The 26,424-nt window shown below is 45.7% G+C and overlaps 1 protein-coding gene across 1 annotated transcript in view; it reads left to right on the top strand.

The window, feature by feature from the left end:
- VAT1L (vesicle amine transport 1 like) overlaps window positions 1–26,424 on the top strand; it is a 150,574-nt gene that overhangs the window by 22,577 nt on the left and 101,573 nt on the right. The window contains exons 2-3 of the mRNA XM_003791311.3: window positions 2,585–2,714; window positions 8,885–9,100. Of these exons, the coding sequence (XP_003791359.1) occupies window positions 2,585–2,714; window positions 8,885–9,100 (346 nt within the window). The remainder of the gene's footprint in view (window positions 1–2,584; window positions 2,715–8,884; window positions 9,101–26,424) is intronic.

Genomic DNA, 26,424 nt, shown 5'->3' with positions numbered 1-26,424 from the left:
TTAAAGGTAACCCAGGTGAACAGCGTAACAAGTGCCTAGGTTGAACCCTTCTCCAGGGAGCCACCAACGTTGCCAAACTGGCAAGTGATTTTTTTCTGCTATTTCTCCACCAGGGTCTTGGGAAATCATTGGTTTTCACACAAAGGTAAACACAGCGAGCTAAAATATGGGTGAAATGAGAGATGGCGTGTGCTCAGTTGGCATGTAGGCATTGGTCAGACAGTGATGCTTTATTTATTTGGTTGTGTTAGGAAATGGGCCATTTTGTAGATAGCCGAAGCTTTTCCATGTCAATTCTGAAACTATTTTTAACCTTTAAATTTTTTTTTAATTTTATTCTATTTTTATTTATTTTTATTTTAGAGACAGGATCTTGCTATGTTTCGTGCCCAGGCTGGACTCAAATTAATTCCTGGGCTCAAGCGATCCTGCCCCCAAAGTCTCCAAGTAGCTGGGACTATAGGCACACACTACAATGCTGGGACGACTAACTCCTTTTTAATGGGAGTCTTCCTACAACGTGTCACCCATTTCTTCTTTCTTGCCTGAAGATATGAATTTGAAGGCTACCATCCATTAAATGCTTACCCTGTCCTTAGTGCCAAATTTAAACTCCTTACTCTTATCACAGGTTATCCCTGTGAAGTCAATACTATCAGAACCCCCACTTTACAGATGAGAAAACTGAGATGTGGAGAAATTAAGGAACTTATTCAAAGTTACATAAGAAGAAATGATAGAACTGGGATTTATATCCAGGGCTCCATGAGCTTTTGTACAAATAATGAACACATTGAATCCTATAAAGGCATAAATGTATTTATGATCTATGTACAAATGACTTAATAAAAATAAAAAATAAAAAAAAGAAACTCTTAAGCTCTTAAGGCCACGTTACTGGTGAACATTTTGATAAGGAAAGACCAGAACAGATGCTAACTAAACATCAAAGTAAGATCTCTAGGGGTCTATACGTACAGGGCAGAAACATATCCATTACTCTGAGGATTCCTTGGCTGCTTTTTACAAGTAATCAGTACTCAAACTGGGAGCACATATTTCAGAATATCCATGACTTCCTTTCATTCGGCAAACGTTAGTTAAGTAACTACTATATGTGGGGGGCCTGTTGCATGCCATGCGTTCCAGAAGCAGAGAGACAGGTGGCATCTAGCTGCCTTCAGGGAGAGCACGTTTTGGAGAGACACCAACTGGGATACTTGGTGACACTTGACTGACTCATAGTCATGAAGATTTTGAGATGGTGGTGACTTCTGCACTCACTCTTCAAGGAATTCACCCCCTCTCCTTTAGGTGATGTCTGTGGATAAGATAGATGAGTGAGACCAGGAGATGGAGGTGGAACTAGACACTTCCTTGGCTCTAAAGAAGCCAATGAAGAACTGGACAAGATGTGCTTGAGAAATAGTTCAAGGCATCTTGCTTGGAAAAGAAGCTGTGGTCTGTGGCTAATGGGCCTTGGGCCAGCCTGAGGGGTTTGGTCTCTATAACCCAAGTCTTTCTTTGATGGTGCCTTATAAAAACAAGAAGTGCTTTGGAAACACCTCTACTGGGATGGGAGAAACGCAGGTGCAGTGGGAAGTACTTCCCCATGTGAATGGATGTTAAATGCAATTTCCAAGAGTAGAATTTTTTTTTTTTTTTTGCAGTTTTTGGCCGGGGCTGGGTTTGAACCTGCCACCTCCAGCATATGGGGCCGGCGCCCTACTCCTTTGAGCCCTAGGCGCTGTCTTCCAAGAGTAGTTCTAAAAAAGCAAAAGAGTCTGGAGCACTGGTAGCATCACTGGAAACGCCTTTGATATGTTTTTATGACAACTTTCTTATTTCGAAAGTCGTGTGTTATTAGAAAATACCTGGTAACCTTTCTCAGCCAGAGACAACTTCGATTTCTGAAACAAACACTGCAGTATCCCCCATGTCCATCAGGCCCCCTCTTTGATCTCTCTCCCTGAGTCTCCCTCCTCCAGCAGATCATAATGTGGTCTCTTGCTGTTTCAAGTCTACCATCATGGGAGCCGTTATGCACAGTACTGGCTGAAACGTGTGTGTTGATTGAGGAGAGATGGCTGGTTGTTTGAAGGACTTTTAAACAGTTCTTCTTTCTCATTCTCCCATCTCACACCTTGGCTGGTGGCCAATGTATCTGGCTGTTTTCCATATGTCTGTTTCTATCTACTTCCTAGTGTATATTTCACCCTTGATTAAGTGCTGGCTTGTCTAATGATCGGACTAGTCGATCTGTGTTTTTAGAGTCAGGGTTATAAACAGCTTCTGAGAGAAGCTAAAGGGCACCTCTTGTGAATGAGTGGAAACTCTGGAACTACCATTGTCGTTGCCAGAGAAGCATTACTTATCTGCATGGAGATAATTCAATTTTGCTTTCTTGGTATAACATCTATCTAAGTGGCGTTGCTGTTAGAGACGCTTTGCCAGAGAGGAAAAAAGAGAGAGAGGGAGGGACGGAGGGAAAGAGTGGGAGAAGGGGAGGGAAGAAAAGAGAACCAGGCCGGTGCTTTAATTTGGCCTCATGTTGTGTTTCTCTTTTCACATTTGCTCCTCACAGTGGTTTAAACTTCATCGACTTGATGGTTCGACAGGGAAACATTGACAACCCCCCCAAGACTCCCCTGGTGCCGGGATTTGAGTGTTCCGGGATTGTGGAAGCTCTGGGAGACAGCGTGAAAGGATACGAGGTAATGTGTTGACCGTGACTTAAAGGATAATAATTCATCTGGGGTCCACGAGAGAAGACTGTGCAAAAAAAAAAAAAAAATCCAAAATGCCCTATGACATGTATCATTGAGGTCGTCTTATTATTTCATTTTATCAGTGATGTTTATGATGACAGGACTTCCTAACAGTCCCATGCCTTCCTCGTGTACTGTGTGGGTTGTTCCTGGCAACGGTCTGGCGAAGTGGGCAGGACACATCTTGTCTTCTGCTTTATTCCTGCCATGTTGCTGTTAAACCAGAATATTTGGCTTTAGATTAACCAAGTGGGCGTAGAACCCACCCCCATCCAGGATTCCCATTTTCCCATCACCTGGGGCTCAAAATTCAATTACAAAACACAAATGTTCAGAGGAAATAGCCTCCGTGTTTTATAGTTTTGTTCCTTTAAATACTTTTTTTACTGAACTTATACATTTAAGTCCTCATTTATAAATGCCTAACTTTTTCAGGAAGGGAGGTAGTAGGATTTGGGGATGAAGAAGGTCTTGCAATCAAAGAGGGGAGGCATCTGAGAATGGAACTGAATTAGCCATGAATTGATGACTTTGGAAGTAGGGCCGCGGGTAAAAGGATTTATTCTATACTCCTGATTTTTTTTTGGTACATGTTCTGAATTCCCCATAATAAACATTTTTTAATTTGTAGAAAGATGCATTATAATACAAATCAAACAGAAGCCAGTCTATAGCGCCAGTCTACAAACACTAAACACTTGTGGGCAAGCCAGTTACACAACATTGCCCTACTTTGGAGTCAAAAACACCCTTGCAAATCAGGCAGAAGAATTCTCACTCATAACCGAGTGCTCCCCTTGGGAGGAATGAACATTCTAGAATGCACTATAACCAGAACCGTGGGGAAGTTATCTTTTTCTTTTTTTAGCCTCCCCGCAACCCTGCAAGGTAAAGATTGTTTTTATCTCCTTGCAGGTGAGTGAAGTTCAGAGAAGTCCGTAATTATCTGTGAGTTCGGAGGGTTAGTTAGTACTGGTAGAACCTAGATTCAGATGCCCCAAGCATTTGTATTCTTCCTACAATCTCATAATCTTTATTCTTGCTCCAAGCCCCTACATGCTGTAATAATATATGCAGGAAAGGAGAACCGGAGAAGGGTCCCATAAAACGCAAAGCCACAATGCCCTTGAAATCCACTGGAACCTGCCGCTTAGTCTCAGCACATCTCAGCCTCGCTAGTCTCTGAAAACATCAATATGCTCCAGATCCATTATGATGAATGTCTGTCTGGAAATCTCATCCCCCTTATCAGTCTTTTTGCCAATGGTTTCCAGATAATACAGCAGAAAAATGTTGAGAAAGAAGTAGATGAGCTTTTTCTTTTCTTTCCTATGAATTTACATTTTCTGTCCCCTGATAAGCAATATAACCAGAGGCCCACTATCTCCCCCTGAAAGTGCTGCACGGAGGAGGTACTATCTGCTTTTCACTGTTCCACTAGTCCCCAAAGTGAAGATTATACCGCTCACTCCTGAGTATTGAATATTAGTATTAGCCCCGAGCATTGAATAAATAACCAGTTATTTTAGAATACAACAGGAAACACGGGCATCGTTGGACCTGGTGTTGAGGGAGAATGTCCTATACTGGATCCTGTTTTTCCTTTAAGTATGATTTATCTTCTGCCAGTTAGCCCTGTCTGGTTAAGTGTTAAACTTACCCTTCAAACTACCCCCTCCCCAGTGGCCACACATGCAAATAAAAATCACCTGTGTGTTTCCAGTTAGGGTGTGATAGAGACAGAGTAAGATACCGGCAAAGAAAGGAAGGAAGGGAGGAAGGGAGAGAGGAAAAAAGGAAGTAAGGGAAGAAGAGGGAGGGAGGGAGGAAGAGAGGGAGAGAGAAGGAGGAGGGAGAGAGGGAGGGTTGGAGGGGAGGGAGAGAGGGTTAGAGGGAGGGAGGGAGGGAGGGAGAGACGGAGGGAAGATTAGATGAGTTAAAACATGTGAAGCCTTTAAGAAAATGCCTGCTATATAATGTGTGTCCAGTAAATGGTAAATAAGAAAATGTTAGTTGCTGCTGTCTGTCGCACCTGGTGGCAATCTCTCCTGTTTCACTCTAAGCCTAATCTGTTGCTCAGGCTCCTGCACCTAGGATTAGGTTCCTTCCAAGGGGAGCACTCGGTTATGAGTGATCTTTTCACACCCATTGCAACCCATGAGCCAATGCTAAACTTTGACACAAATACCACCAACCCTCACCTGGCAGGGACTCCTGATGGGCGGGTAGAGAGCAGAGAATGTGTTTTACTCCCAGCCTTGCCCTCAGTGCTATGGATGGATTTCGGCCATTCTTGAACCTTCCCTGGGGCTCGATTTTCCTCAGCTCTAACACAGAGAGGACAGATGTGTGATGGGCATGTGAGATGACCTTCCTACAATGACACCCCACAGTGTGTGATGTGCCACCAGGAGCTATTTCTATTGGACACATGGAAAAGAGGACCTGGCTTCTGTGGCCCCTGGGGCTATTCACACCCGGGCGGGCTTCAAGGGGGTTCACAAGTGCCTGGAGAGTAGGTGAGGGTGTGCCTATTTGAGAACATTTTTGTTTTGTTTTCTGGGAAGGAATCTATAGTTTTCATCAGATTCGTAGGAGCACTGGGAAAGCCCTCCAAGAAAGATCGAGATACTTAAGTGTATGTTTGACTCAGAAACCTGGAATTAAATCTGACTTCCAGTGACCACCCCCATCCCCTGTCCCCATGCAGTTGACATTCTAATTGGGATTAGGAGGAAGCAGGTTACAATGATGTAACCTGTGAATAGACAACGTCAGGTAGGATTTGTGCTTTGAAGAAAATAATGGTGAACGATGTGATAGAGTGATGTAGACGGGCAGGAGGGCTTCTTGCGTTGGGATGGTATTTTTGAAGAGATGACCCAAGCCAAGTTCACATATATTGTATCACTCCACATTCATGATGAGCCCCATGAGAGAGGTGGGACTTAATTGATACCCCCAAAAGACAGGTTGAGAACTTTGCCTGTGGTCACACAACTACGAGGGAAAGAACTGGGACTAGCATCCAGTTTCAGGACACTCTGGCAATTTCTTTCATGGTTTTGAGAGGACTGAGGTGGGCTCCCATGCCTGGGAAGATTTTTGACTCTTCATCTGGAGCCAGGAGGAGATGACAATTAGATAGGGCAGCTCCTAGGTTCTCCTGCTACAAAAACATCAGCAATAAGAAAATTCACCATGACCTTGGCTGAGGCTACTGCTAGGTGGATGAATGAGGGCTGCCTTAGAATACCCCCAAGATCAGTGAGGCTGCAGGTCAGCCCCCTCGCCAGGGAAAGGAAAGCTCATTACTGCTCACACCTGTAAGTTCAAGCTCCACTTCCCCCAGATCTCTCGCCCATGGAGGAGTAGCTCCTAGTCATCCATCAAGCTGCCACTGTGCACCAGGCTCTGGGCCCTGCACTGAGAATCCCTACATCATTAAGTCCCAGCCTCTACCCCCATTTACAGGGGGCCAACCAGGTAAGATGACCCAAAGCGTGATGATGGAGAGTTGTATAAGGAATTGGATGAATCTCATCACTTAACACTGTGTGTGTTGGGCAAGTTATTAAACTGCTCTGAGCTTTGGTTTCCAGTTGTGTAACATGGAGGCAAAACTAGAAGCTAACACATAGGATTAAAATTCATGATCTTCTCTGTATAACTAGCGCCAGCTGCAGGAAGCCCTCAGTAAATACCAATACCAATAACACCAGTAAGAGTGGTCAATTCTGCTTTTGTAGGAAAAGGCTGGTCATCGGGGAAAGTTCTGGGGGAAAGGGGATGTCTGAGCTGAGCTTTGAAGGAAAAATTAAAGATTTTCCAAGAGTAAAAAGAAGAAAAGGAACACCAGCTATACATCGTGGGTACAGAGTCACGAGGGTGTGAGCAGGCATTTCCCTGAGCTTTTCCTGATGACTTTCAGTGAGGCCACAGGGGAGACACAGGAGAGGATTGACACAGGACAGGCTCATGGGCCAAACCTTCCCTTCTCCTTTCTTCACACTGTCTGAACTTGCACCCCCCTGCTTTACTTTGTTATTGTTGGCTAATGTTTTCTTCTTAATTGTCTCTTCTCTGGGATAGATTATTGCCACCAGCAGCATGGAGAGACACCCTTTCCAGTATCCAAGAAGTCTAGGGTCATTTGGGGACTTCAGAGGGGAGAGAGAAGGTGGGAGCCGGAGCCATAAATCACACGCAGAGAAGTCTAGACAAGGACTTTCCCCTCCAGCAGCATCAGGGAAGATACAGGGAAGGGAAGACCTGCCTCTGTTTATAACAAGCCTCCCAAGGATAAGGAGAGGAGATGTCAGCAGATAGTGAAAAAGTCCTCCCTACCCAGCTATCAGGTTGTCAAGTTGATTAATTGCCTGCCTCTTTCTCAGAGCGAGCAGACCAGGCTCTGCATTGCTCCTATCACTGGAAGGAGAGCCCCAGAGGACAGACTAGGGACAAGGAAATTTGATTCTGTGGTGCAGGTGCCTTTTCTGAATTAGGCTAACCCACCCCGCTAACAGGGATGCCCTGGCAGCTTGAACAGAGGTGCCAGGGCACGCTTAGAACCTGTCCCAACTGTTTCATCCACCTGAGATCCCCATTACCCAGATCTGAATGGTATCAGGATCAGTCTGTTGTCTTTCTCCTACATTATCCCCCAGCTGAGTGGACAATCTGATGGGCCTTATAGACACTGCCAGCCATTCATGATGGAGGCTATAGTGGCTTTTTTCCAATATACACAGACCTGGCTAACCTGGTGAGCCCCCAAGATTCTACGAAGCTCACTGATAGGTTACTATAGCATCCTTTGACCTTGTCCACCCTTCCTTTTTTGTCCACATACAAAAAAAAAACGAACTATTATTTATAGAGGATTAAACATCATACTTACTACAACAATTATTTTTGAGCCAACATCTAAAACATCACCATCAAAGTTCCATGCCTTTGGCTTAAGGCTGCATTCTCTTTACTAAAATATGATAAATTTTAAATGGATTTGTGTTGAAGCAAATTGTGTTGAGGCATAGTACATGACACCTGGAAATTTCAGAATGCTTATGAACAATTTGAAAACATGAACTGTGTCTCGTTTACAATTACATCTCAAGTTCCCAGATCCTATGACCAAGAATGGGCATAATATCCAGACATATTGGGCAGTTACTGTGATGTCACGGGGAGATACTTGGAATCAGACAGGCCTTACCTTCCTTACCTAAACCTTCCTTAGCCTCAGTTTCATCATGTGTATAATGGAGATGATATGCTATAAAGCTGGCATGGAAATGACAATTACAGAATGCATTGTTACTGTTCAGGAAGTGGTAGCCTTTCTGATGTGACCCACTGTACATATACCTCTGCTGAAGAGGAATCCATTCTCCAGCCTGGCTATAAGTCCCTCAGTCTTGGGTATGGAGACCAAAAGTCCTGAAAAGCCCTAAATGAAGAGCACAACCTGGCCAGGGGGCAGTGGCAGGTGACTGGAGGAAGGATTGCATCATTTTTCTATCCTCACTGGATATTCTGATACCACCCAGATCTCTTGTTATGACCTAAATGATGTCCAGAATTTTAAGGAGGGGATGGTTATTCAACCAACCAACTTCCATGGTTCTGGGGAGAAGGGGATCATGATGAAGATAAGTGGGCAGAAAAACATTCTGCTGTCAACAATTCATTACATTAGATGTAAGTTTATTATTTATTTATTTTTTTACTGCAAATGCACAGTAGAACCTCCATAGTTGACCACCTCCTGATCACCTTGTTGACTTAATTTTCATAGACTGGCCACAAACCATATGTACTCAATGTACAACAGGCCTAGCTCCTCATGTTGACCATCTCCAGATGTGGACTAGTGTGTTACAGTCCCTCGGGTGATCAATTTACAGAGGTTCTACTATATTTTAAAAAGTCATTTGTTTTAGCAAAGTATGAAAGAAATGATTATGAAACTCAAATATTTGGACAGAGGTCATAAGTGGCTGAGTTGGGAGAAACAATGGTGCTTGTACCATGGACAGCTCCCAATGTTCGTCCCTTCTTGAACTTCTATTGTGAGCTAGCCTCCACTAACCTTCTGTTTTCCCCATACCCAGATTGGGGACCGTGTTATGGCATTTGTCAATTACAATGCCTGGGCAGAGGTGGTCTGCACACCGGTGGAGTTTGTCTACAAGATCCCAGATGACATGAGCTTCTCTGAGGCTGCTGCATTCCCCATGAACTTCGTCACAGCCTACATGATGCTCTTTGAAGTTGCCAACCTCCGGGAAGGAATGTCTGTGCTTGTACACTCAGCTGGTGGTGGCGTGGTAAGTTGGCTCCTGATGACCGCTCTTCCTTAAGTTCATGGTGGAAGTGGAATGACACTCAGTTGACAATGATATTCTTACATAAGCTGTGTCCATCAACAGGAGTAATCTACGTGCTTCTGTTGGAGCTCACAGGGATGGCAGAGTCCATACTGAGGATTGCAGTGGGGATAGGTGATCCCAACAGATGGTTCTCTGGAGTGAGGAAGTTTTCCATGATGGTGTGTGAGACACAGTGGCGCTCAGAGATGGTTTTCTGTCAAGAAGCCTTCCTAGTCTTGGTATCATAATAATGATGATGAAATGATGAAATGTTATGTCAATCATTGTGAGATTCCTCAAAAGCCACGATCTACTAATGTTATTTAAATTGCCAAAATTGGCTGGGCATGGTGGCTCCCTGTAATTTTTGCACTCTGGGAGGCTGAGGTGGGAAGGTCCCTTGAGCTCAGGAGTTGGAGACCAGCCTGAGCAAGAGCAAGACCCCATCTGTTCTAAAAAGAGAAAAATTAGCTGGGTTTTTTGGCAGCTGCCTGTCTGTAACCCCACGAACTCTGGAGGCTAAGGGAGGAGGGTCACTTGAACCCAGGAGTCTGAGGTTGCTGTGAGTTAGGCTGACACCAGAGCACTCTAGTCTGGGCAACAGAATGAGACTCTGTCTCAATCAGTAAGATAAAATAAAATGCCAAAATGTTGGATGACTTAGTTTTTCAATAAATTTCAGTGACTATAAGAGAGTTCCTATATTAATGACCATCTTTTTGTATGTGTTCTGATGTGTTTTGTTGAGTTGGAGAAAAGTGGAGAGAGATTGCACTTGTACGCTAAGAATCGCATTTAGACTGGGCCCAGTGGCTCAAGCCTATAATCCTAGTGCTCTGGGAGGCCAAGGTGGGTGGATCCCTTGAGCTCAGAGTTCAAGACCAGCCTGAGCAAGACCCCATCTCTACTGAAAATAGAAAAACTAGCTGGATATTGTGTCAGGCACCTATAGTCCTAGCTACTGGGGAGGATGAGGCAGGAGGATCACTTGAGCCCAGGAGTTTGAGGTTGCTATGAGCTAGGTCAAAAGGGTGAGATTCTGTTTGAAAAAAGAAAAAGAGAATCACACATACACCTGCATACCTATGGGAACTGTCGTACATGTTAATTATATCCATCAGGTGTGTCTTTGCCAAGGGGAAAATAATGGAAGTCAAAATTGCTGCTCTGGAGTTCAGGGAGGACAGAAATGTCTTCCATGGCTTGGGTGTGTCCCAGTACCAGTCATTTAGTGCCTATTTCGTGCCTACCACTGGGCAAGCACTGTGTGCCTGTCTCACTGATGTTTAAGTGGAACTCTACTCATCCGGAGAGTGGGAGGTACTACTTACTAATTCCACACGTATGTATTAAGCACATTCCATGTTCTAGGCTCTATGGATGTAGAGATCAGTAATAGAAGGTCCTGAAACACCACTTACTAAGGTGTGAGAGGTTCTTGGAGTGGGTGATTCTGTGGTTTGATAAACTCGGTAATAAAGTCTTAGACTTGGGCACATCTCAAAGACATTTTCAGCAGAGGTTTTGCTGACAATGGTTTGTTGTTGTTTTTTAACCTTGGTTTTCTACAACTATCAAAATCCTGTGCAATGTAAAGCACATTTCTTTTTTCTTTTCTAAGAAAACAAGCTTGCATCCCAAACTGTGAAGGCCAGGATATGAAACTTCAGGAATGCCTTGAGAAGAATATCATCAATCACTGTAGCAGATGTGCTGATGCCTTTCGACCATGAGTAAAGATATAATAAAACCTAAACATCCTTTAGAAAAGAAATGGATTTTGGTTCCAGTGAATCTGCTAACAGCAAGCAAGCCATTTAGAATGCTGGCATTTATGATCTTAGTGTGCTCAGCATACCAAGCATTAAGGGCATTAAGCATTTCATATCATCAGCATAAGTTTCCATCTTTACAATGAGGCAGGACTCAATTCTTCTGAGAGTATTTATGCATTTGTGCCTATGCTGTTTTCTTTTTCTTCTTCTTTTTTTTTTTGAATAGAGTCTTACTATGTCACCCTCAGTAGAGTGCTGTGGCATCACAGCTCACAGCAACCTCAAACTATTGGGCTTTAGAGGTTCTTTTGCCTCAGCCTCCCAAGTAGCTGGGACTATAAGCACCCACCACAAGGCCAGGCTATTTTTTTGTTGCAGTTGTCATTGCTGTTTAGCTGGTCCAGGGCCGGTTTCAAACCCACCAGCCTCAGTGTACATGGTTGGTGCTGTAACTACTGTGCTACAGGTACTAAGCCTCTACTGTTTTATTTTATTTATTGTTTTAATTTCTAATTTTTTTTAACCCCTGGAACAAAGAGAAATGTATCAGTGACATCTGTCTCACAAAAGGGGGGGAAATCGCTGGAAATAATATATAAGTTTTTACCATGTCTTATTCTGGGCTTACAGATACTACCAATGATAAGAACTAAAATATAAAACTTGGGAGGCAAGTGGGGCAAAGAGACAAGGAGCTAGGAAACTAAGTCCATAATGCAGGCAACCTAAAGCTTTGTTGGAGATGTACACAAATTTTGTCTCTTAGCTTCCTCATAATGAGTGAAACTAGGGAAAAACGATGATCCACGTGGGATGGAAGCAAAGAAGTTCGTATTAGGAAAACAACCACTAGGATTGGTTTTGGAGGCCAGAGTGATATTTGTCTATGGTTTCTCATAAGAAATGTGTGCTGAAATGCAGAGAACCTCCTCAACAAAACGGTTCAAGTAAATCCTACTATTTCCACATCCTCTCTGGTTAGAACTGGGTTACCCTTGAGATGACGGCTGGCCACTGTTCTCATGGTTGGGGGCAGCCCCCTGTTGGAGACTTTTCTGTACATTATCTGTGATAGCCCAGAGAGGAGCAGAGGTGTTTCCCATCACCGTTTGACAAATGTGATCAGTGCATTGGTGCCGTGGGAGGCAGGATGACGGCCCCACCCATGTCCATATACAAATCCCTGGCACTGATATGATCCTTACATGGCAGAAGGAATGTTATGGATGTGATGAAGGTAAGAACCTAGCAGTGGGAAGATGATCCTGGATTTTCCTGGTGGACTCAGTGTGATCACAATGGTCCTATTGGTGCAAGTAGGAGGCAAAAGAGAGATGTGAAGATGCTGCACTGCTGGCTTTGATGATAGAGGAAGGGGTTGTGAGCCAAGGACTGTAGGTGGCTTCTCTTCCAGGAGCTTCCAGAAGGAACTAACCCTGCTAACACCTTGACTTTCACCTAGTGAGACCTATTTTGGACTTCAGACCTCCATAACTATAGCATGATAAGCCTATGGGTTTTTAAGCCACTGAGTTGGTGGTGATTCAGTACAGTAATAGGAAATTGATGCTGCTAATTTCCCTGGGGTACCTCTCTCCCCACACTTTCATTGTGGAGACCCCCATGGAGGCCTGAAGGAAACTCAGATGGTAAATTGCAGAACTAGGATTTGTACTAGAGTCTGGATGAGTCCAAAATCTTTTCTTTCAGTGACCCAGAATGTTGAGAAAAGCCAAATCATTCATTCCTTCTTTTAATACACATGTTCAACCTCTACCCAGTGTTTATAAAAGCTAAAAGATTGCAGCCCATTTCCTAATTTGATGTGGATGAGATTGACAAGGAAGATGAAACTTAATGAGGGGTCAGGCGTGGTGGTGGCTCACACTTGTAATCCCAGCACTTGGGAGGCTGAGGCAGGTGAATTGCCTGAGTTCACAGATTCGAGACCAGCCTGAGCCAGAGAGAGATCTCGTCTCTAAAAATAGCTGCCCCAAGAATAAGGGGAAAAGGGAGAGAGAGGGGAGGGGAGGGAGGAGGATGGGTGGAGAGAGGGTAATTGGTAGGACCACACCTACAGTGCATCTTACAAGGGTACATGTGAAATTTACTAGGTGTAGAATATAAACGTCTTAACACAATAACTAAGAAAATGCTGTGAAGGCTATGTTGACCAGTTTGATGAAAGCATTTCAAATTGTGTGTAAAACGAGCACATTGTACTCCATGATTGCATTAATGTACACAGCTATGATTTAATAAAAAAAAAAAAGAAAAAATTAAAAATAGCTGGGCATTGTGGTGGGTGCCTGTAGTCTCAGCTACTTGGGAGGCTGAAGCAAGAGGATCACTTGAGCCCAAGAATTTGAGGTTGCTGTGAGCTATGACACCATAGCACTCTACCCACGGTGAGGAAATGAGACTGTCTTAAAAAAATGAATAAATAAATCTAATGAGGATAAAGTAATCTTTATCCTATATGTATAAATTAATGGTTTATATAAAGTATGGGGCCCTGATTGGTACCCCAAGACCTCTGACTTTCATCAAAGGCTGGGATGGGGAATTTGCAGATAGCATTGAGAAGCACCAGTCTTAGCTATGATTTTAAGGAAATTTGAAGACAGCCCAGGAAAATAATTCAATCCAGAGCAGGATGTGGGGAATTGCCCAAGGGCCTCCACCGCTGTGTCAGGTCTTCCTGGATGTTATCTTCCTGGGACAATAGCATGACCAGATGGGGCCTGAGATAGTAATGGCCCTAATCAAATCTTTAAAATCTGGTTGAAACTCAGCTCACAATTCCTTAAAGAGAAAGTAACAAGGGAAGCCATAGAGCGGAACTCATGTCAGGAATTTCAGGGGTTCACTGTCAATCCCAGCTCCCCAGCCTTGTCCATGAAGCTCCGATGACTTTGAGCGTTTTGTTTGGGGTATGCTCCCTTTCTGGAGAGCGGGGTTCCTGTTACTAAGAGATTATTTGCATTTGTGTGTGGAATTGAATGCTTTCTGGTTTTCAGCCTCCTTTCACCCTTCAGTTCATATCATCTGGATAGAGATTATTGTGGGCAGTGAGCACCATGTCTGTTTTACAGAAGCTGGTAGTTAGAAATGGTGGAATGATTGGGAAAGACTCATGCCAGCACGCGCCCCAGGCTTCCCAACCCTCTCTCACCCAGCCAGCCCCTTAGCACTAGACAGATGTGGGAGATGAGATGGCGTCTCTCTCACACACACTTCTTCATAAAACGTCTCTAGGAGTATATGGCAAGATCAGAGCCTTCTGCCCACCCTCCCTCCTAGCCACACTGGACATCTGCATCTTCTCAGAACACAGTGACCTCTTTGAACCTCTGCGCCTTTTCACATACAGAGTGGTCATCTCTCCTCATTCAGATGGCATGTCCTCTGAGAAGCCGTACGCTATTCCCTGGTCTGGGTGACTTTCGACCTCTGATATAAGCTCTGTAGGGTAATCCTGATAGTTCTTCATTTGTCTATCAGTTTATCCTCTGAGCAGCACTTCACTGGCAGAGCTGTTGTGTGGTAGGGAGACAGACAAACCTGAACTTGACCTTCATCTCTACCATTTAGTAATAGCTGGGCAGCTCTGGGCATGTAACTTTACTTCTGCAAAATGGAAATGATAATATCATCCTCATGTGAGGATGAAGTGAGGAGCAAAGAGCTCAGCAGAAGTCCTGACAGGTGGTCTAAAAAAGGCAAGGGGAACGAGAGAGAGAGAGATCTTTATATTCATAATACAGCACTGGACACACAGGAAGGACTTAATATTTATTGAATTACTTCTGGCTAAATATTTGATGCAGAAAAGGCACTACTTCAATGGAAACCTTATACCCCAGCCTGAAAGGGTACAATGGGAATGGCACTTTACCCCTCTGATGTTCTTCCCCCCAGACCTACGACCCCAATTTAATCATGAGAAAACATTATGCGAACCCCAATTGTGGGAAATTCTATAAAATACTCTAGTACTCCAATAGTCCTCCAAACCTCCAGGTAGTGAAAAACAAAGAGAGAGAAACTCTCACGGATCAGAAGAGATGGAAGAGCCATGACAAAGATGTACAGTGTGAGTCCCTGGACTGCATGAATCCCAGAAGGAAAACCCATGAGATCCAAATAAAGCCTGCAGTGTAGTTAATCATCGGGTGCCGGTGTTAATTCTTTAGTTTTGACAAGTGTACCACAACTGTGAAAAATGTTGACATTCAGGAAATCTGGGCAGAGGATATGGGATATCTCTGCATTGTCTTTTCAATTTCTCTGTAAAACTAAAATTATTCCCAGATAAACAGAGAAAAAGACAGAGAGACAGACACTATTTAGCCAAGGGATTCAACTGAGGCAAAAGAATTTTCAAATGCTTCCCCTCCACCTGGGCATGTCCTCTGTCCCTGCCATGGCGTGGTCTTAGTATCCCCCAGCAACAGGACATTTTAGAGACAGCTGAAAGACAGCTGGCTCTTCCTCTGGTCTGGCCCAAACTGCAAACCCAGGAAGGGCTGGGTGGGGCATCTCTGACTCTCCACCAGGCTCAGATGAGGTTTTCTCCATCGGTGTCCCAACTAAGACATTGGCAGGACATAAGCAGGTTGAAGCTGCTCCTTGAAGCAGCCTGAGCTGGGCCACAGATTTTGGGGAGAAAGGCAGAGCTCAACTTTCAGACAGAGCCGAAGGGCATCCACTCAATGAGTACATTCTATTCAAACAACTTCAAGGGAAGGGAGGGGTATGATCACAGAGGGCACGAGTCTCTGCCACAGCATCAGTGGTCCTGCCTGGATGCCTGACCAACACAGCATTTCACCGTGAGAGCATGAACTGAGGATTCTCAGTGTGCAGTGTGTTGAAGGATTTGGACATATGGGATACTCTGAGAATTTCAGCAGAAATAAAAGAATGCACCCATCTATAGCATCACCACAGGAGTGTATTTTGCTGAAATAAACCACTGTTAATCATGAGAGGCACCAAAATCTAACCAGCTACTCAAGCCAGCAACCCATGGCTATCCCTTCTCCAACACACTCCAAGCTTATGGATCCTGTGATTCATCCCTTGATCCATTCACTATATAGCACACACATAGGGAGGGCTCGCTCTGTCAAGATGTTGCATTAGGTACTAGGAAATCAATAGTGAATAAGACAGACGATCTTCTTTTAATGAGAAGTCTTATAAATCAATGATGAGTTTATAAACTAGATAATCATGTGGCTAACCTTGCCAATTGCTAAAAAGGGAGATAGAAGCTGGCATGAGTGTTTATAACAAAGACTTGACCTTGACAGTGGAGGTGTGGGGTGGCCTCAGAGGCAGCTTCCCCAATCTGAGGGTGATAAGGAAGCAAATCAGACGAGCGTTGATCCATCAGTTCCAACTTAATAGTACATGTGGGGTTTGTTTTTTCATTCTTGAAACTTGACTTAGAGGCATAGTCTCCAGTTTCATCCAGGTTGTTACAAAAGATAATTAGTTCACTGTAGAGGACCCCAAGAGCCAGATGACCTCTGAGCAAGATGATTTACAGCTTAGGGGGTGGACCCTTGGGCCATTCATCTGCAGGTGTTCCTTGTGGAAGAAGAGCCTGAGCCTTCAGCACGTAGTCATTTGTTAATTACTCCCCTCACGGTCTTGTCTTGTACGGTCTCAATAAAAGGCTGGTGCGGAGGTTGCTCCGGGCTGCCCTGCAAAGAAGGACTAGCCTGCCTCCCACAAGCTTGTACTTCTAATCCTCCTCATGCCGGGTTCCTTCCTGTGGTGATTGAGACCAGGCCCATAGGGGCCCGAGAGGTTATGACAGTTTACCATTTGTTTTAGGACTGAGTAGCACCCGATGGTATACATAGACCACATTTTATTAACCCACTCAAGTACTGAGAGATACAGAGAGGTTAAGGAATGGGTCCCAGATCACACAGCTATTGAGAGGAAGAGCTGGCATATGACTTCTGGAATATAGAGCCCATATATTTAAGTGCCAGATTGGGAGGACAGGTAGGCAGTGTTGAGTCAGAGAAGCCCTGTACCTGCTTAGAGTGAAATGGAAGAGATTCCTGCTGTGAATTTTGTTGGTGAGCTTTGAGTTGAGGAAAGCCTGGGGTTTTCTAGGAGACGGGAAATCCTCAGGAGGAAGGCAGGATTTCGGTTGACTCTGCCCTTGACGTCAGCGATCCAGCTGAAATTAGACCCCAGGCTGCTGTGTCCACGAAGTTAAACTCCAGGCTGCCTTGTTTCTTCCGTGAGGGCAGAAACAATGCAATTCTTCACCTCCGTGTCCCAACCTCTGAGCCCAGCATCTGGCACATTAGTGTTGCTTGATAAATATTGGTAAGAGGAATGAAGGACTCGAGGGTAGGAAGAACGAGAGGGGCCACACAGATAGCATTTAAGTTATTGACATGGTGTGGGACTTAAGAGATTCTAACAGCTGGTTTTCATCCCAGCTTCTCTTAAGGAGGTGAAGGGCCGGCTCGGCGCCTATAGCTCAACCGGCTAAGGCGCCAGCCACGTACACCTAAGGTGGCGGGTTCGAATCCCCAGCCCGGACCCGCCAAACAACAATGACGGCTGCAACCAAAAAATAGCCGGGCGTTGTGGTGGGCGCCTGTGGTCCCAGCTACTTGGGAGGCGGAGGCAGGAGACTCGCTTGAGTCCAGGAGTTGGAGGTTGCTGTGAGCTGTAATGCCATGGCACTCTACCCAGGGGCACAGCTTGAGGCTCTGTCTCAAAAAAAAAAAAAAAAAGGAGGTGAAGGGCCTTAACGTCCCTGGGCCTTGTTTATTCATCCGTGAAAAATGGGTATAATACTGATCTCATAGTTTTTGTACGGCATTTTTAAAAGGGGATCAGGTTAGGGGCTTAGCTGCTGTCTGGCTCATAGAAAATTCAAGTGTTCGCTGCTATGATGACTATTATTAGTAGTATCACATTATCATTATCTAATTAGAAAATAGTATTTACTCAGTGGTACTTTGGCATCTCCAGGCAGAAGAAACAGAGTAACAAATAGGACAGGTAACTGGTGGCTTGTTGTTGACACCAGGAGCGAGAGGCAGAGAAAGCCAAAGGCAGTCCCTGCTGCAGACTGTCAGGAGCTGGAGAAACTGTCCCAGAAGCCCCTCCCTAAACATCACTTTCTGTGAACACATACGACGTCTTTAAACGTCAAGGAAAATTTAGTCCATAGCTCTGCCTCTTGGACACATGCTGAGAACTCCAGTATAAGACTAGACTTCGCTGAGTTTATATTGCCCTCAGGACCCATCCACTTCCCCAGCGACACACCTGAAAGGCCACAGTTGCTTTTTAGAATGTTATTGCCCTTATTAAGAAAAAAAAAGGTTAGTTCAGCTGGGCAGGAGGCAGATGTGGAACCAGCAGAAGCCTCACCATACGTGAGGGGCATGGTCTCTGTTCTCCCGGACACCTACCAGGTGCCGGCCCTGGCCCTGGATACCCTGTGCCCCAGACCACTGGCCGCTCCATGTTGTCCTGCTGCTCACCCCTTGGCAAACTCAACAGTTTCTCTTTTCTATTCCCTCGCCCCCTGCTCACAGTATGCTTGGGCTCCCAAGTTACAGCAGGATGCGGGGGTGAGATGTGAGCCTTGCCTGTCTCTCATGTTTGCTGAAGTCCTTCTCCCTTCCCCTCCTCCATCCCTCTTCACCAGGCCACACTTGCTCCTCCCTCCCTCCTTCCCTCCCTCACCCTTATCTCTCTGTCCCTTTGTCTGTCCCTCTTTCTGTCCATTTCCATCTGTGTCTCTTTCTTTTTCTCTTTATCTTCTGTTTCTCTTCCTCTCCATTTTCTTTCTGTTCTTCCTTCTTTCCTTTTTAACCTTCCTTCCTTCCCTCCCTCCCTTTGTTTTTCTCTATATCTTTCTGTTTCTCTTCCTCTTTCTCCATTTTTTTCTCTTCTTCCTTCTTTCCTTTTTTAACCTTCTTTCCTCCTTCCCTCCCTCCCTCCTTCCCCCTTCCCTCCTTCTTTCCTTCCTTTCTTCCTTCCCTCCCTCCCTCCCTTTCTTTTTCACTATGTCACCCTCAGTAGAGTGCTGTAGCGTCACAGCTCATAGCAACCTCAAACTCTTGGGCTTAAGCGATTCTCTTGCCTCAGCCTCCCAAGTAGCTGGGACTACAGGTGCCTGCCACCACACCTGGCTATTTTTGTTGTTGTTGTTGTTGTTTAGGAGGCCTAGGCCCAATTCGAATCCACCAGCCCGGATATAGGTGTCCAGCGCCCTGACCACTGAGCTACGGGAGCTGAGCCCTCCTTTCTTTCTTCCATCTCTCCTCTCTCTCTTTTTCTCCTTCCTCCCTTCCTTCCCTCCATTTCTTTCAGTGTCTGTCAAGTGTAAGTCCAGGGATAAGTGTGTTGGTCTCTGGGGACTCCATATGGAGTGAACTCAGGTCTGGTCCCACCCTCCTGAGGCCTGCAATCCTGTGGCTGTGACACAGAGAGGCTCAGCAGCCACTGATGGCAGGGGCGACGGTCCTGCCCTGGAGGGTGGAGTGAAGGATGACGCCGCCAGGGAACATGAGTCCCTGCATGCCTGGTCCAGAGGCTAAGGGATGACTGTGCTCAGGAACTCATCTGAGAACTGAAGGGTGAAGAAGGGATGGGAGGTAAAGGAGTGAGGGTAGAAGGGATGGAATATAAGAAGCACTAAGGGAGACCCGGGCACATCTGAGGGACTGGCCAGAGGGTGGCAGGTAAGGAGAACAGAGTAATAAGGATCAGGAAGGGACATGGCCTCGTCGCATCCATGGTGATGATTTTATCTTTATCCTAAAAGCTATGTGGACTCTAGAAGGTTTTGAGCAGAGATGTACCTCGTGGATGACATTTTTACAAGATCCCATGATGCTGGAGGGTCAGTAGACTGGAGTGGGCCAGCATGGGAGCAGGGCCTGAGGGGTAGCTGTGCTGCAGAACCCCCTTGGGCACCTTCTTTCTTTAGAGCAACTGGGAGGAAGGGCTGTATCCAGAGACTCAGGCACCCAGGGCTCTACCCCGCAGTCTATAGTCATCGTAGCTCCTTCCTGTCTGGTGTCTTGGGCACCCTCTGTAACATGGCAGACCCCACGGTCCCCATGGCCCTGTCTCCCTTCATTGGTGATCTCATGTTTTCTTTGTGATGCTCCCAGGGTCACCTCCTGGATGAAGATTTCATTGCCATCTCTCACCTCACTCTCTTCCCCTTCTCTAACCTTTTGCCCCTCCTCTGGCCCCTTCTTTAAATTATTAGGGAGTCAGCGAGCCAGCTAACAACAGTTTGCAGCATTCAGCCTTTGGGACAGATTTGGCTTCTAGACTCACTTAGTTCAGAAAGCTCATTCTTAGCTCCTGAGTATTCCCCACATTGAGGAGAGCTCCACTGAGTGCCCAGGAAAAGCTAATAAGACTTAATGGGTTGAATGAGTAAGTGGATAAAGGAGCTGATGAGTGCTTGTTTCTTCCTAAGCCATTTGAGGTCCTCCATGTATTAATAAGCCCAGGATACGTGCCAGCCAAACTCCAAAATAACTTCCCTACGTGGCCTGGGCCCCAGTGGGGCTGCTGACAGTGTCCAAGAGAGAAGGAGAGTTATCCTGGGCTCCACTTAGAGACCAAGGGAGACAAAAGATTAAAGGTCTATTTCTGCTTATTTGGGCAAGTTGCTTAACCTCTCTGCACCTCAGTTTTCTCATATGTAAAATGAGGATTAAAGTGTTGGTGTGAACAGTAAATGAGTTAATGTAGACAGAGCAATCATTTTCTTTTTTTTTGTTTTTGTTTTTTTAGAGACAGAATCTCACTCTATCGCCCTCAGTAGAGTGCTATAGCATCACAGCTCACAGCAACCTCCAACTCCCGGCTTAAGCGATTCTCTTGCCTCAGCCTCCCGAGTAGCTGGGTCTACAGGCACCCGCCACAATGCCTGGCTATTTTTTTGTTGCAGTTTGGTCGGGGCTGGGTTTGAACCCGCCACCCTCAGTATACGGGGCCGGCGCTCTACTCACTGAGCCACAGGCACCACCCCAAGCAATCATTTTCAAAACAGAGTTTCTGGACCATCTCTATCACCTGTCTGTCAACTTGTTAAGAATGAAAGTTCTGGATGGGGGACATGGCACACCTCTTGGGGGTGGGACACAAGTATAAGAGGGACTTGATCTAACATATGCAATCAGTGTAACTTAATTCTTTATACTTTCAATGAATCCCAAACAAAAAAAAAAGAATGAAAGTTCTTGGGTCCCACCCCAGACCCATTACAGGATCAGAAACTCTGAGTGCGACTGGCGAGCCACATGCTGCTCTCTGGAGACTCTTGTGCATGTGCAAGTTTGATAACCACTGATAAGTATACTTAGAACAGAACCAAAACTCAGGAGAAGTTCAAGGAGAATTGGATATCACGGTCATTGCGTGATGGTGCTTTGCACCGCATAAGGCACATTCATGACAGGTGTGGCACCTGTACTATTCATAGTTACAACCTCAGACGTAGTATGTGTTAGTTTACGTCCAGTATGGCCTAGAAGGGAAGCGTCTGTGGGGTGAGACTGACCTCTACTTACATCCCGGCTGTTGCACCTTGCTAGATGTCTTTCTGAGCTGCTTCTCCTCCCTAAGGCTGCTTCCTTGTGTATACAGTTGGCCTAACACCTCCCTCCTAAGGTAGCTGTGCAGTGTAATGAGGTAATCACCTGTGGTCATGAGCACAGTGCCCGTTCTGAGTGAGCATGCCCGGGGAATGGTGCCTACGATCCTGTCGACATCTAGCCCTACACTTCAGAGACATGTAATACAACAATTACCTTGGGTAGTGCCTGTGGCTCAAAGGAGTAGGGCTCCGGCCCCAGATGCCAGAGGTAGTGGGTTCAAACCCAGCCCTGGTCAAAAACTGCAACAAAACAAAACAAAACAATTACCTTGTCCTGATTTTAGTGTTTCCCAATAAAAGCAGAGGGGGCAACTCCCCGCACACTGTGTCGGGAGGGAGGTGGACAGGGAAGTCTTCATAAAACGGCTGCCCCTCTGCGTCACACTGGAATGGTTAAAACCAATCTCGTACTCTCTTCCCCCTTTGAACTGTCCTTATGCCCAGCTCTCTGCCTGCTGGCCCAGTCGGCGAATGCGCCAACTTCTTGCTGCAACGTGAAGCCAGTAGTCAGAGAAGGTCGGCGATGCTCCTTAGTGTAAAATAACAAGAGATACTGAGGGGTGGTATCCCTCAGGGGACCTGGATGCTGTTTATTTTCCTCAGTTTTATTTTTTGGGTCCATAAACTCTGTAGGGTGTTCAGGTCTGTGGCGCTCCTCCTGGAGCACGCATTTGGTTTTGCATAGCAGGAGAAAATTCTATATAGACTTGTTGTATCTATAAAATAGATGGCCACTTAGTAATGAATGTGTTTACCCATGTGGCAGTAGGGTGCAGTGGTTAGGGCTCTGGCCTTGGCAGATGTGGGTTCAGCCCCTGACCCCACTGTTGGCTGATCGTGTCATCTGGGGTTCATTCCTTGACCTCTCTACGTCACAGGTTTCTCATTTGTAAAATGAGAAAATTTGTTTAATGTATGTTTTGCTGTTGGCAAAGGGTCTGAGGCATCATACTGAGCTATTTTTAACTGTTGTATCGGAAATGATCTCATTAGACTATCCAGGGCAGATTCAAAGAGGCAGATATTCAAATTACACAAGCATGGTAGTTAAATTGGGATTACAGTAACTCTAGCTTCAAACCTTAAAACAAGCTACATGGATTTAAAAGTTAACTATTAAATCAAACACTGGCCCTACATGCACACAATACCACCTGTCTGTGGGCATTTAGAAATGCCCCTATAGAATCCCAGCGTCAGGTAGGAATGCCCGCTTGTATTCCCTCCTTGTCGACCCATTGCCCATGACAGATTGTTACACCACTGACCATGGTCTTTAGGCAGTGGAGGGACAAGCTGATGTCTCCCCTTCCCTCCCATAACTGTCAGATTTGCCAAAGCCACAGGAATGTCCTCTATGTCAGATGGCAGCCAGCAGTCCCACCAAGCCATGGCTTCCCCCCTGGACACGCTGCTTTTTAGAGCGGGCTTTGGAAGAATCTGGAATCCATTTCACCTCTCAGGAGGACGGCATCCCGAGCTCAGCACGGGGGTGGGTTGTGGGGGCAAAGTGGGCTTCTTAACTCTTGCAAGGACAAGTCTGGACTTGACTTTTTCTGAAAGACCTAGTGGCATCTGAGCTGGGACCCAGCTGGGGAGGCTACTGAGGCTTTCAAAAGTCAGTGTGTTCGCTGTTTGCCAAACCTTGAAAACTCACTGTGGGGCTGAGTCTGGACATTCAGCCCTACAGATGGGGAGACATGGCGCGAAGACCCAGGAAAGTGTGGTCCTTTGAGAGAATTGTTAGTATTGGGTGTGGCCAAGGCTGGGAGGCCAGTGGTGATGACAGATAAAGAAAGCCGGGTATAAACCACGAGGGCCCTAATGCTCCCTAAAACATCAGCTTCTCAAAACTCTCCCACTCTCCCTACTCCCAGCTCCCGATTGAATTTTATTCATAACTCTTTGAATGAGTAAATTGATGGTTGATTGACTGCCAAGAAAATCCCAAGTAGTAACTTTTCTAATTTTGCTATGTAAATTGTATACATTATATATATAATACATATGTATAATTAAACATAGAAATATATTTCTCCATGTTCCATTTTTCACGGGCATGCACTAAGGACGTTGCGTTTGTTATTTTCTTTCTGCTCATGGCTCTGTGAGGTATCGTCTACTCCCATCCACTCATTTTGAGATTTGAAAAATTGAGATTTACTGAAATGAGCCAGTCATGCAAAGTCACAAGGTTGGCCAAGTTGGAGGTAGGATTCACGCTCCAAGGGGTCTGTCTCAAAACCTGTGCTATGAGCCACAGAGATAGGTCAGGAGACCAGGAAGGGGACGGCAGATCCCAGTGTAGCCACCTGCTGGCTGCTTCCGTCCACTCGGCTATTTTTGGAGTATTGAAGTGACATTGCCACAAGCTGTCGTTTTGGATGGTGTATAGGGTCATGCTGGCCTCTGAGAAGCCCGCTGGGCAGTGGGAAGGCAGGAGTGATGCTCATGGGGCCGGCCAGGTGGTGGGTGTGTCCCAAGATGCCTGGGCTCAGAAAGGTGGCATGTTACGCCCCCTATCTCCAGAGTCCAAACAGAAGGCCGCCCCAGTGGGGCTGCTACATTTAGCAAACGCATACTGTTATGTCTGCCCACTCTTCCTTCCAGGGACCTGGAGTTCTCCCACAGAAAGTTCTAAACCTTCCAGGGAATTAATTCCACTAGTGAGTCTGAAAGCCCAGATTTGAGGTGATTAGGAGACACGTCCAGTCAGGAATGCATTAAGGACCGCAAATATTTTAAGCCTCAAGAGGAGCAACTAAAAGGATCCCTGTTCTCTAGAGGAAAACGCTCTGGGTTCAGTGCCGAGGCCTGGACTCCCCTTGCAGAGCGGAGCAGAGGCAGGTCTGACCCCTGTCACTCAGAGTTCTCCCCCAGCCCCAGGGGCCCACACTGTGGAGAGACCCCTGGAGGCCTGGGCCCTTGCAGGTGGTCCCTTTAGAAGGTGAGCCTGCCTCTGCCTTCCTCTTTCCAAAAGCACTGGGGGCGGGTGGTCCACCTTATCTGATTACTCAGCAGACCTTTACTGAACGCTTAACACATGCCACCCAGCATGCTAGCGTGCTAGGTGAATGGAACACCATGGTATACAGTAGGTGCTATCCTCAGATACCACGTGGAAGGGAGAGACGTGCACAGCCACTAGCAAACAAGTATGTATAGTGTTATATATATGTGAGTAGGAGTGAGTGTGTGTACATAGACACAGCAGCCCTTTGTGTCCACGGATTCCATCAACCGTGGGTCAAATATATTCTAAAACAAATGCACAGTTGCGTCTATACTGAGCACGACCTGACTTTTTATCTTGCCGTTATTCCCTCAATAATGCAGCCTAACACCTATTTACGTAGCATCTCCATTGTGTGCAGTATTAGAAGTAACTAGAGGTGATTTAAGCTGTACAGGAGACTTTACATCCTTTGTATTAACCTGGAGGGAGCTGAAACACATTCTTCCTAGTAAAGTATCACCAGAATGGAGAAGCAAGAATCCAATGGACTCGATACTAATAAGAAGCCAGTAGATGATCTAATACACAGCTACATCAGAGAAAACTCAAATCAATTCAAGGTGGGGAGCAGGAGGATGAGGGAGTGGGGAGAGGGGAGGAGGAAAGGGGCTAGGTGTGCTCCCACTTAACGGGCACAATGTTAGGGTATATGGCACAATCTTGGGGGGCAGGACATAAATATAAGAGGGACTCTACTTAACAAACGCAAGCATTGTAACCTAATTCTTTGTACCCTCAAATTAACCTGAAACAATAAAAATGTTTTAAAAATTAAAAACTTAAGGGCAGCGCCTGTGGCTCAAAGGAGTAGGGTACTGGCCCATATGCTGGAGGTGGCGGGTTCAAACCCAACCCTGGCCAAAACTGCAAAAAAAAAAAAATTAAAAAATAAAGTATACAGACAGCTGTGTAGAGATTATATGCAAACATGCCATTTTATATCAGGGAATTGAGCATGGTAGATTTCGGTATCCACAGTGAGTCTTAGAATTAATTTGCCATGGATACCAAGCAATGACTATATATACACACATACATATTAATATACACATGTATGATAACTATATATGTGTGTGCCTATATATACAGAGGGTGCCCAAAAAATGTCAACACATTTTAAGAGGGGAATAAACTATTAAAATTGTACTACTCAGTATGTACCAATAACACTTGTTGTCTTATACATGTACGTCTCATACATGTACGTCTTGTAATTGCAGAAGCCAAATGTATTACAATTTTAATGTGGTTTTTTCCTTTCTTAAAATGTGCGTACATTTTTTTTGGTGCCCTCTTTAATGATGAGGGAAGGGACAAAGGTACTGTCAGAGGTCGGGAAGAGAGAGCTGGTATAGATGACATCATTAAAGATGTCCTCACTGAGGGGGTGACGCTGAAGCAAGGCAAGGAGGCGGTTATTGAAAAGCGAGGAAGCGGCATACCGGGGGCTGCAGGAAGGGGAACACCCCAGGCAGGAATTGCTGATAGGATGAAGTCACTGCAACAGGGTTCTTATCCTCCCCCAGTCACCAGTGTGCTTGCTGAGATCTGGCCCGAGGGCCATCGGGGGCTTTGCAGCAGACACACCCAGATCCCCGCCCCAAGGTCAGTGCAGACAGTTGCAGCTCAAGCTGGGGGGACTTTGCCGCTCTACCAGGTTCTTTCCCTTGACGTGCAATGTGCTTGGGGCAGGGTGCAGCGCCCCCTGGAGCTCGGCTCAGCAAGTGCGGGAGGAGAATTGGGAGTAGACTTCCTCAGCTTTCTCCTGGTCAGTGGGAGAGTCATTCAGTGTGTTCTGTGTAATCTCTCAGAGGGT

The sequence above is a fragment of the Otolemur garnettii genome, unplaced genomic scaffold (assembly GCF_000181295.1).
Source record: "Otolemur garnettii isolate 467f Iridium unplaced genomic scaffold, OtoGar3 scaffold00047, whole genome shotgun sequence".
NCBI lineage: Eukaryota > Metazoa > Chordata > Mammalia > Primates > Galagidae > Otolemur > Otolemur garnettii.
The sequence above is the reverse complement of the archived record's forward strand: the minus strand, read 5'-3'. Positions and strand labels throughout refer to the sequence as shown.